This window comes from Choristoneura fumiferana, chromosome 6 (genome assembly GCF_025370935.1).
Source record: "Choristoneura fumiferana chromosome 6, NRCan_CFum_1, whole genome shotgun sequence".
Taxonomy (NCBI): Eukaryota; Metazoa; Arthropoda; class Insecta; order Lepidoptera; family Tortricidae; genus Choristoneura; species Choristoneura fumiferana.
The window spans coordinates 15,842,582-15,855,167 of record NC_133477.1 but is presented as its reverse complement, the minus strand read 5'-3'; the positions used below and the strand labels follow the sequence as shown (position 1 = coordinate 15,855,167).

Here is a 12,586-nt window from a genome sequence, read left to right as displayed (position 1 = left end):
AGATTAAATTTAATAATTTCATTCCATTATTATTTGTTAGTATCATCTTACACCCTATAGTAGATATTAAATAATTGAAATGAAGAGTAAAGTCTATGTTAATCATGTAGTTTAGCATTGTATTTGTGAAAGAATTTTCAAATTTGATTCAGTTGGTTCAGAGATTATCATATAGGTGCAAACACATTAATAAACAATACCTCATCATCAAATATGTATAGATGTAAATTTTTATACTACCGCCGTTTTTCTGTTAGTTATGATTTTCTTCAAAAAACGGCGAAGTGCATTTGGTAAGCACAAATTAAGAGTGTACAATTAGAAATCAAGTAGAATAACTGACTTAGCAAAACATACGATTTAAGTATTTTTGAAATAATAAAAGTATGAGTAGTAAAATAAAGAAATATAGCTGGCATGTCTGAGGTTTTCAGTTTTATAATTAACTTGCTATAATGGTGTTCAGTTGCAAAAGGAAAAACGTTAAATTGTGCAACTGCTGAGCTTTGTGAAGCTATTATTGCTGAGTTGCAGTTTTGCGCAAACGAGCGGTGCTCAATTATAGAGCCTTCGTGTAGGTAATCGATGGAATCCCGTCAGTGAATGGTTGGCGTCTGGTTTGATGAAGACGTTTCACTTAAATATAAAGACTAGGTTACATGAACGTAAAAGTACGAGTGTAATTGGTATAGTTTTAGTGTCTGTGCTGAGCTTAGGGATTTTAATAAATTAGTAAAATTACTAGCTTTTGCCCGCGACTTCGTCCGCGTAGAATAGTAACTTTGGGAAGTATTTAATTTATTTAGGATACCTATTCTGCCAATAATAGCACATAGAAACTTCTACGGTTTACTGAAATTAATAATCTATTTTAATACATTGCTATAAATATAAACTATTTTTTTTTTGTTTTCCATCCATCCATCCATGCTATGGTAAAACATAAATATTTTGCGGGAAGCCACATTTTAGCAATACGACGTGTATTCTACCCTGCCAACACAAAAGGAGTATTTAATTCTTCATATTGAACTATTGACACCTTTATTGTAAGTTAGGAGGGTAGTATTATAATTAACACCGGCCAATCGCGGTGGGGTCGACGTTTCGGCGGCTGACGGCAAAGTTGGGCTGTAGGGCGGTGCGTACCGGGATGACGGGGTATCTCCAACCTAAGCAGGTGGGATTTGGTACGGCTCAGGGTTGTGAAGCGGCTATACATGCCACGCGATCCTTCGTATTCACAGGCGAGGCTGCCGGTGCCGTTGTGGTGAAGGTTGACATTAAAAATGCGTTTAACAGTGTTGAGAGGGATGTAATATTGAAGGAAGTACTAAATAAAGTCCCTTCACTATACCCCTTTCTGCACCAATGCTACCACAAGACAAGTCACCTTTATTTCAACGGTAGTTTGGTGTCCTCGCAGGTGGGTGCGCAGCAGGGGGATCCGTTGGGGCCGTTGGTGTTTTGCCTCGCGATTCACGGAATCGTCACAGATTTGGCCTCACCATTGAACGTTTGGTACCTGGATGATGGCACAATAGGCGGGGATCCTGAGGTGGTGTTGGCCGACTTAGAGAAGCTTGTGCCTGCTTTAAGGGAGATAGGGTTGGAGATTAATTCGGGTAAGTGTGAGCTGTACGCATGCGGGGCGTTGAGCGAGGGATCTCTGGAGAGCTTTCAATCTTTGATCCCGGGGATAAAGATTTTGAATAAGGCAGAGTTGAACTTGCTTGGTGCGCCGATTTTTCCCGAAGGAGTTACTTCGGCCCTTGAAGCCAAGAGGCAGGCACTAGTTTTGGCCCAAAGGCACCTTACACAGTTATCTGCGCATGTCGCTTTGACTCTGTTGAGGAATTGCTTTTCCATGCCTCGGATGGTGTATTTGTTGAGAACGGCTCCTACTTGGCTGTTTGAGGATGAGGTTAAGCAGCTCGACGATACCATTAGGGGCGCTTTGGAAGGCGTCATTAATGTCCATCTAGATGATCCTCAATGGTGTCAGGCGGCCCTTCCTGTGAGGTGTGGTGGTTTGGGGGTGCGGCGCGTGCACGACGTTGGCCTGATTGCGTTTTTGGCTTCGGCTCATGGGGTGGGGGACCTTGTTGCTCGCATACTTCCGTGTAATGGCGGTGGGGTCCCTTTGCCCTTTGTGCCGGAGGCTCTGGCAGTTTGGTCGTTGTCAGGTGCCGGTGATCGGTGGCCGGTGGATCGTGCTAGACAGAGGCAGTGGGACGACATTGCGTGCGAGCGAATTGGTGGGGAGTTGGTGAGTGGTGCTTCGGTCGCTGATGTTGCACGACTTAAGGCGGTTGTTCGTCCTGAAGCGGGGGCGTGGCTGCATGCTTTACCATCGCCTCAGCTTGGCACCTTGCTGGATAATGATTCCTTGAGGATAGCCGTAGCACTGAGGTTGGGGTGCAAGGTATGCGAGCGGCACCGTTGTGTGTGTGGGGTGATGGTGGAGGAGGATGGCCACCACGGCCTCAGTTGTCAGCGGTGTGCTGGCCGCTTCTCGCGGCATCACTGCATCAACGGCCTCATTGGCCGAGCGATGGTGCAAGCGAATGTGCCCTGTGTGTTGGAGCCTCCGGGGTTGAGTCGTAGTGACGGCAAGAGGCCAGATGGGCTTACGTTGGTTCCTTGGCAGAGGGGACGTTGCCTCTTGTGGGATGCGACGTGCGTGAGTACCTTCGCGCCATCTCACTTGGGTTGTACGTCGAGGTCAGCTGGAGCCGCGGCTGAGAATGCCGCGCGATCTAAGCACCTCAAGTACTCAGCTTTGGAGCCAACGTATGACTTCGTGCCTTTTGCGGTCGAGACGGCTGGTCCTTGGGGGGCTGAAGCGAAGTCTTTGGTGTGGGAGCTGGGCCGTAGGCTACGGGACAGGGGTTGCGACCCCCGCTCCGGGTCGTACCTGGTTCAGCAGGTGGCGCTGGCCATACAGCGGGGAAATGCGGCTGGCATTATGGGCACCTTTGAGCCGGGTACGACGCGGAATGGTGGGTTTTAGGTTGTAAGTAGTTTAGGTCTTAGTTTGTAGGTTATATTATAAGTTTAGGTTAATTTTTCTATTATTTGATCTATGTATATTTTGTGTTGTTGATAATAAATAACTTTTTTTATTAAGACGGCATTTTACTAAGCATAGCTACACATATTTCCGATAAATATACTTATAAGTTATAGTAAATTTATTTGGAATTCCTTAAGAACTTTCATCCCCATATTTTCAAGATTAAATAGGTCGAAATTTGAAAAGCACCGGAACAAATGTTTTTTAGGGTTCTGTACCTCAATAGGAAAAATGGAACCCTTATAGGATCACTTTGCTGTCCGTCCGTCCGTCTGTCTGTCTATCAAGACCCATTATCTCGTAAACGGGTGGAGTATCGGTATCGAGTTGAAATTGAAACCCCAAACTCAGGTCAATAGTCCCGAAAGCTGTGAAAAAATCAAACTTCTAAGTCAAGGCAATCAAAACCTATACCTAGTCATTAAAAAGGTGTTTCCATACAAATCGCCTTAACATTTATATTATTAATAGGGTACTTCTGGCTATCATGGAAACTTGGAATTTTGCATAAAGATCGCTCTTATAGCACAATAAATAAGAAAAATCTGAAAAATATATTTTTTCATGTCTGACTGTCTATGTCAATAAGCCATCTTAAATTACCCCCCATTGCGTACATTTTGCTGGAGCATAGAAGGCTCTGCTAACACTGCATCATCCCCTCTGCTAACATCACCTCGCAGTGAAAATTTTCAAAAACGCTTGAACAAAATATCTATTTATTTCTTATAAGTGCCCAAATGCTAAGTTTCATACATAAAGAACCATCAATTTATCTTCGACATTGACGATCTTCCATATAAACTTTCATCCCCTATATAACCCTTCATAGAAAGAATTTAAAAAAAACGCGTGCACAAATGTCTATTTATCTCTTATCACGTTCCCAAATGCCAAGTTTCATAAAGAACCATCGATTTATCTTCGACAATGACGATCTTCCATATAAACTTTCATCCTCTATTTCACCCCCTCACAGGAAGAATTTTAAATAACGCGCGAATAAATATCCATTTACTTGTTATTACGTGCCGAAATGGCAACTTTAATAAGATTAATCGATTTTTCCCAAGGTCTATTCTATCTCTGTACCAAATTTCATCAAAATCGGTTCAGCCGTTTAGGCGTGAAAGCGTAACAGACAGACAGACAGAGTTACTTACGCATTTATAATATTAGTATGGATTAAGTGCTTAAATGCCAAGTTTCATGGTTTTATCTTCGGCGGCGACGAACTTCCACCTTATAAACTTTCATCCCCTATATCAACCCCTTAAAGCCTTTTTTTCGCGATAAAAGATAGCCTATGTTCTTTCCCAAGGTCTATTCTATATCTGTACCAAATTTCATCAAAATCGGTTCAGCGGTTTAGGCGTGAAAGCGTAACAGACAGACAGACAGACAGACAGAGTTACTTTCGCATTTATAATATTAAAGTATGGATTTTGACCAAAATTTGAATTTGTTTAGAAAAAAAAAACCATCTTGATGTGTTTGTTAACGAAAATACTGTTACATATACATGACTTGGTGTTAAAAATGCCAAAATCACTATAGGTGTGCTTTAAACATTAGAGGGTTGCCTTCGATTTCTCTAAGATCCCATCATCAGATCCTGACTTGGTGTCAATGGGACTACCTCAGAAGTATGTCCTTTAGAACAAAAAAATAATTTTGAAATTCGGCCCACAATTGGCGGAGTTATCGCGTAACAAACACACAAAAGAAACATATAGACGAATTGAGATACTCCTTCTTTTTTTGAAGTCGGTTGAAAATAAGTTTAAGTGTGTCAAGTCCATATCAAATTTAAATGAAAGCACAGTTGATATTTTGTAGTGGGTGACATTTGTCGTGCAAGATCTGGCTAACAAACAAACAAACAACTATTTGAAGTTAAATAAAAGTTTATCAAAATCAATTATTATTTGTATCTTCATTTTACATTTCACCCCTTCTGTCTAGTCAGAAACTACTATTCAGATACTCGTTAACTTGCATCAAGTGTCATTGTTTAATATGATAAATTACCTAAAGCATTATCAAACATAGCAAACCCACGACTGCAGGATATTGCAATCAGCGTCGTATAAATCAAATTTCTCATTTAGCTGAAAAATTGGGCGGCACGGGGCGATAAATTGTGGCTGCAAATTAGTGCCGATGTGTGTCTAACCGCTGGGCCATTTAATTTGTGGCCAAGTTGCATTGTGCCCGTGTTTGCGTGGCTGCGCGCATTTTGAGCCTCAGAGCAGGGTTGCCAAGCATAAAAAATATCCGCAAATGGCAATATAATTTACTAATGTCAATAACAACATTTCGTCACTACTTTGTTACGATTTGTTAAGTAGCTATTTCTTCAGGTGTTAGTGTCATACACTACGGTGTTCATGAGCGTGAAAATGCGATATTATTGTATCACTCACAATGTGATATTTTTTACTATCAAGCATATAATTATAGGACATTCCCAAAATTTCGTTTGTCACAACAATTTTTGGCTTAAATATATAAATTGTGCTGTTTTCAGGTTTTTTTTTAATGCCATTTGGAATGCAGTAAGTTACACTATGTAAAATTTAGAACAATTCTGAAAAAATACTGTTCCAGAAATAAATTGTTTTGAGAAAGTAAATTTATGGGTCACGTCACGATACATTATTTTATTAGCTACGAAATTCGGGCAAACGATAGAGAATCATTGTAACCAACCTTAGTTCTTGCTGGACTTTACTTAGTGACATGTCCAATTGTCCAATTACTTAAGTACCAACTTTTGGTTTAGCTCCAACTAGAGCAGAGAAAGCTTACAGTTCGAGTTAATTTAATGGTTCAAACAAGACAAAGCTCGGGCTAAGTATTTATTTAGGATCTGTCGGTGACCTCGCTGTCTTCAGTAACTCCACTTACTTCAAAGTTGGTTCATTTCATACTGAAAGTTTTGGTGACTTTATGAGTTTATTTGTGTAAAGGTGAAATTAATATCCCGTTTAATTTGTAACACAAATAAGATGAGTTTCGAGCTGCAATGATTTTTTTCAGATGTTTACTAGTACTTTAACAAAAATTGTTGTCATAATGTTGTGTTAGCATTTTAAGTTTTCTTAACTGTTTTACCAGTAGCTAAAACATCATCTTGATAGAACTGACAGGAGCGGTCAGTGGGGCGAGGGGGTTGTGTTTTTTGGTGGTAGCGAGAGAGTGCGTCTCGAGACTTTAATTAAAAATTAATAGCTTTCAGAGGGAATTTGTCAATGTGCGATTGAGTTGGAATAAATCTGTAAAGTGGAAAAATATCACTTTTATTTCGGAGGAGGAATTCATTACAGTCAGAAGTGGTACGTATAAGGAAACACGCGAACAACCAGAGTCATGGTTCGGTCTGATGAGAGTGGGTGTTCCAAGGGATATACACCCCCTCTACCCAATAATACCATAAAAAGAACACTGGAAAGAAGGCATGTGTGCTCTAGCAGTCGCCAAAGCAGACAGCTCTATCGTGACTGTTCATTATCAACCAGTGACAAAAGAAAATTAAAAACCTACATGCGGGCAAGGAGTAGACAATCATACTCACCAGTGAAGTATAGATACAGGAGACCACAGGGTCGCCGTTCAAGAAGTCTTACTAGAACATCAACAAGTACTCAAAGTGAACAACATACCTATAGACAGTACCGAAGTAAGAGAAGTAACAAGAGTTCTTATGAACGCTCAGCCAAAAGGAAATATTATGAGCATTCTTCGACATCTGATGACTATGAAAATTGAGAAAGTATGCAAAAAGGAAGAGGACAGGATCATCAGTGAAGCGTAGGCCTACTGAGTCACGAAGGCATCATTCAAATTTTTCCACAAGCTCATCGTCTACCACCACAGATAGTAGCAGACAGAGTAGAAGGCGTTACCGAGACAGGAAAAGGAAGCTTTCACGCAAACTCTCAACCAGGAGGAATCGGCGCGATTATTCCCTGTCCTCTGATGGGCAGAGCAGATCAAGAAAATCCAAGCATATGCGAAGAAAATCAAGAGAATCTCCTCACCAACACAAAGACTCTGATACATCACTACTCAAAAAGATTATTGATCTAATGGCAGATAAACATCAGAGCAATAGTAGTACTCTGGTAGGTGCTCAAAATGTTATACCATTATTTGACCCAAACTCTAAAGCACAGACATCTAAAGATTGGATTAGAAAAGTGAATGAAATCGCATCAATCTATAATTGGAAAGAAAAGCAGATTATTTATCATGCTCTGCCAAAGCTGTCAGGTTTGGCCAAACGGTGGTACGAGGGCTTACAAACGGTAGACCTCTCTTGGGAGGAGTGGCAAGAACTCATCATTTGCACTTTTCCGGATGATCGAAACTGCGGAGATAAGCTGACAGAGATGTTGGATCGCAAGAGTCGACGTGAAGAATCACTTGAGGAATACTATCACGACAAAATGGCCCTAGTTAATCGATGTCGTCTTACTGGCAGGGATGCCGTTGATTGTATTGTACATGGCATATATGACTACAATGTTAGGCTCAATGCGCAGGGTTCCAATTTCCAGCGACCCCAAGATCTGTTAAAATTTCTACGCAGTGTTTCAAATAAAACCATTAATCAGCCAAAACGGTTACTGAATAATAATAATATAAGACCATCATCTAGTAAGCCTGAAAACAGCAGTGCTCTTGGATCTGGATTGCGTGACTCAAATAGATATAAATTTTTAAAATGTTTTAATTGTTCTGAAATCGGGCACAGTGTTGCAAGATGCCCAAAGCCTGTGAAATTTTGTAACAAATGCAAAAAAGTTGGACATGACCAAGAACATTGTCGGTTGGGCCAGGTCTTCACCCGTGAAAATAATCCTAAGTCCTCAGAAACTCAAAAAACAATTCTAAAAATTTTAGTGATGGCAACAACAGCGAGAAAGATGATAAATACTATAAAACTGTTCGAATAAATGGGGTAAATGGCTATAATGCTTACATTGACTTCGGGAGTCAGTGCACTATTATAAAAGAAAAAGTAGCTGATGATCTAAACTTAACGATCAGCAAACTTAATTTGCCTAATATCAAGGGCTTTGCATCAGGATATGTTGAACCCATTGGGCGAGTGGATATTAGCATAAAGATCGATGAGGTTGTGGCAGATGTTGAGGCATATGTGGTGGAAAACAATCTGTTAAAAACTGATGTGCTTATTGGCCAAACTCTCACGGAGTTACCCTCAGTTGTCGCGTATAAGACTAGTCAGGAATTGCGCTTATATACCGACATTACTTCGTTAGAAAAAGTGGAGCTCTTTAACACTCATAATGTGAGTGTAACCGATACACAAACTATAGCAGTGCATACAGATTCAAATATTACCACCAATGTATATGTCGATACGTCTATGTGCATGAAAGGCAAATGTGAATATTTAATATTACAAGGAATTTATTCATTAGAAAATGGCCACGGCCATTTAGTTGTATCCAACTTGTCAAAAAATAATATTATCTTCGAAAAAGGTAAACTGTTGAGCAGGGCACATAAGATGCCGCCATCGCGAGGCTTAACTTCCGGGCATAATGGGGGCTTTGAGGAAGTAAACCGTATCCGTCTTGATAATGAACACCTCAATGATCCTATACAACAACAGCCAGTGGTGATAACACTGGATATGATAAATGTCGGACAAAACGTGACTGAGACTAATAAAACCACTCTACTTAACTTATTAAATAAATACCGAGACTGCTTCGCACTTTCCTCAAAGGAACTGGGCCTAACCCCCATAACGGAAATGCACATTAAATTAACAGACGATACCCCGGTCTCTTACAAGCCGTATCGTCTGCCTTTCTCTGAAAGAAAAGTTGTTAGGGATATGATAGATGAACTGCTCACAAATGACGTCGTACGAGAGTCTAATTCTCCGTATGCAAGCCCTATAGTCCTAGTTAAAAAAAAGGACGGAGAGTACCGTCTTTGCGTGGACTATAGGGCTCTTAACAAAAAGACAGTCAAAGACAATTATCCAATGCCTGTTATTGACGACCAGCTGGACAGACTGAGTGGTAAAAAGTTCTTCACGAGCCTCGACTTAGCATCTGGGTATTATCAAATCCCGGTAGCTGAAGGCTCACGCCACTTAACCGCATTCATTACACCGGACGGACACTATGAATATACTCGGATGCCGTTCGGATTGGTCAACGCTCCTGCTGTGTTCCAGCATATGATAAACAAGGCGTTAGGTAGTAGACGTTTCGAACTGGCTATCCCGTACCTGGACGATCTTCTGACAGCAGCAGTAAACGAAGAGGAGTCGTTGGAAAAGTTAGAAGAGATATTAATTCTCTTAAAAAACGCACATTTAACGTTAAACCTAAAAAAATGCCAGTTTATGCAGTCGTCTATGGACTATCTAGGCTACGAAATATTGGAAAACGGCTTAAGACCAGGTGCGAGGAAAACTCAAGCTGTATCGAACTTTCCGACTCCGACTAATATACATCAGGTTCGACAATTTATAGGACTTGCAAGCTTTTTCCGTCGGTTTGTTTGCAATTTCGCAAGTATTGCAAAGCCACTCACTAAATTGACGCAATCCGATGTTAATTGGAGTTGGGGTACTGATCAAGAAAAGGCCTTTCAGGAAATTAAAACTAGACTTGTGTCTCGTCCAATACTAGCTTTATACAACCCTGAGTACATAACCGAGGTGCACTGCGATGCTAGTAAATTGGGCATGGGTGCCATCTTATTGCAAAAACAGGAAGAGAAGTCACCACTCCGTGCGGTAGCATACCATAGCAGACAAACCACCCGCGACGAAGAATTCTACCACTCCTACGAACTTGAAACCATGGCAGTTGTAGCTGCATTAAAGAAGTTTCGCGTCTACCTGATAGGCATACATTTCACAGTCATTACAGACTGCAATGCTCTCAGGGCCACGCTGTGTAAAAGAGATCTTGTACCAAGAATAGCTAGATGGTGGTTGCAACTGCAAGAATTCGACTTTACCGTAGAATATCGTCCAGGTCACAATATGAAGCACGCTGATGCTCTAAGCCGGAACCCTGTACAGGGAGACGACGGCAGCCAAGATAATATAGAGATCATGAATATACGCACGGAGGACTGGCTACACACTGTACAAATGACAGACCCAAAATAAAGCACATTAAGAGCATTCTGGAAGCTAAGGATTCAGACCTAAAAGATATAACCGAGAATTATACACTCAAAAATAATCGACTTTACAGAAGAACGAATAAGGGACTAAGATGGGTAGTTCCGACTGGGCCAGGTGGCGCATATGTCAAATATGCCATGATGAGACGGGCCACTTTGCATTCGACAAGACATTTGAGAAAATGAGCAGTGAATATTGGTTTCCAAAAATGAAACGCTTTGTCAAAAAATATGTCACAGCGTGCCTCAATTGCGCTTACAATAAGAAACCAAGTGGAAGAAAACTGGTTACCTACATCCTATTCCCAAGGTAAATGAGATCTTCCATACTATTCACATGGATCACCTCGGGCCATTTGTGAAAAGTAAGAGAGGACAAATGTATATCCTAGGCGTCATTGATGGCTTCAGCAAATTCATATTCATTAAGGCTGTCAGAAATACTCGAAGCCGAACTACCATTAAGGCCCTCGAAGATATATTTGCGATTTTCGGTAGTCCCAAGGTAATAATCTCAGATCAAGGAACATCTTTTACTTCCAAAGAGTTTAAGCGGTTTGTAACTGAAATCGGAGTAAGGCATGTGCTGAACGCTGTGGCAACACCGCGAGCTAATGGACAAATTGAGAGATATAATAGGACGATACTCAGTTCTCTCGCATCTTTGAACCATAACCGGCACGAAGCTGATTGGGACTTAAATTTACCAAAGTTGCAGTGGAGCCTCAACAATACTGTGAACAGAGGTACCGGTAAATCACCTGCTGAGATCGTGCTTGGGCACCGCACTACTAATGTTTCGGAAGGTGCGATAAGAAGGACCCTTAGCGAAGACCAGGATCCTTCCTTTGAAGAAGACAAACGAATGGAATGCGAAGAAGGTAAGTGCATTAGCGAAGATATGGTGTTAAACAACGATGACGAGGCAAACACCTCACCACACGAGGAAGACGATAACTTTGACAGCCCCTTAGATAGAGATAGTATTAGACGAAGAGTTGATTTAACAATTAAGTCACACCAAAACAAAATGAAGGAAAGGTTCGATGTAAAGAGGGCTCCAACTAAATCCTTTCAAGCTGGAGACTTGGTGATGATTCCTAATCATAGCCAAGAAAAGGGTAAGAGCAATAAATTGACACCAAAATTTAAAGGGCCGTTCAAAATAACCGCGGTATTAAATAATGATCGTTATGAGGTCACAAATATAGAGGGCCATGCTATGAAGAAGTACAAAAATGTCTTCCCCGCAGATCACCTGAAACCATGGATCACATTTCACTCTACTCCGACCGAGAGTGACTCTAGTGGTACTGAATAATTATTATGTTAGGATAAATAACAATACAAATATAAAGATATATATCTTATATATATAATAAAAAGAAAGTTCCAAATACAAATAGTTAATAATAATGATGAAGGCAGTACAAAGTTATTTTAGGACGATTAACATAAAAAATTACGAGAAAATACTGAACCCCCTTCCTTATTCCTTACCTACCCTAAATCTACAGTCAGGATAACAATATATGGATGAAGTGTGCTGGGAAAGGCCGAAGCCCGATGGTGGCACGCGGAATCCCCACCTCACAAAAGTCTGTGAAGATGTATGTACAAAGACAATAAACTATGTGGCACATGCTGGGAAAGGCCGAAGCCCGATGGTGGCACGCGGAATCCCCACCTTATAACCTATTTGAGTCTCCGAATATGTACAAAGGCAATAACTCGACGTGATGTATGCTGGGAAAGGCCGAAGCCCAATGGTGGCACGCGGAATCCCCAACTTTAGTAATCTGGACGACAGCTGATGCTAGATGAGGGGTGAAATGGGAAAGGCCGAAGCCCGATGTTGGCACGCGGAATCCCTCCACGCCCCATTTAATAGACCTAAATAATAATGAGCTATTTCTTTTGTCAGACTGAGTATTGCTATCTTTTCTCTCAATTGTAAGTATATTATGTGTGTTTATTCAAATACTTCAAAGATTGAATTTTATGACAGTCATTGATCTGTCTAGTTATGTATCTAAGTCACTCAAAATAGGTTCAGAAACATATTTTCTGTTATGTTGTGATATTGTAGGCAAGCAGTAAATATGCATGTTTTAATTTTATTTTATTTTAAGAAATGGATCTCTACCAAAATGTTGATCTCTTTAACATCTAGTTATTTATCTATAAATGTTTAAGATATTTTCTGTTATGGATGGTGTCAAAATATCCTGTATGCATAAGCTACAGACACATTTTTAATTTTAATTACATTGATCTCTTTAACATTCAATTAAAAAATATATAATAACAAGCGGTTAATAG

At 40.5% G+C, this 12,586-nt stretch overlaps 2 protein-coding genes across 3 annotated transcripts in view; one reads left to right on the top strand and one right to left on the bottom strand.

Annotated features, from left to right (window-relative positions):
- Positions 1-12,586, bottom strand: part of Ca-alpha1T (Ca[2+]-channel protein alpha[[1]] subunit T) — a 53,152-nt gene that overhangs the window by 33,104 nt on the left and 7,462 nt on the right. The gene's annotated exons all lie outside the window — the stretch shown is intronic.
- LOC141428699 (uncharacterized) lies at positions 1,137-3,121 on the top strand. The gene has a single exon (XM_074088704.1). It carries the CDS (start codon positions 1,154-1,156, stop codon positions 3,011-3,013), a length of 1,860 nt encoding a protein of 619 aa, XP_073944805.1. The 5' UTR covers positions 1,137-1,153; the 3' UTR covers positions 3,014-3,121.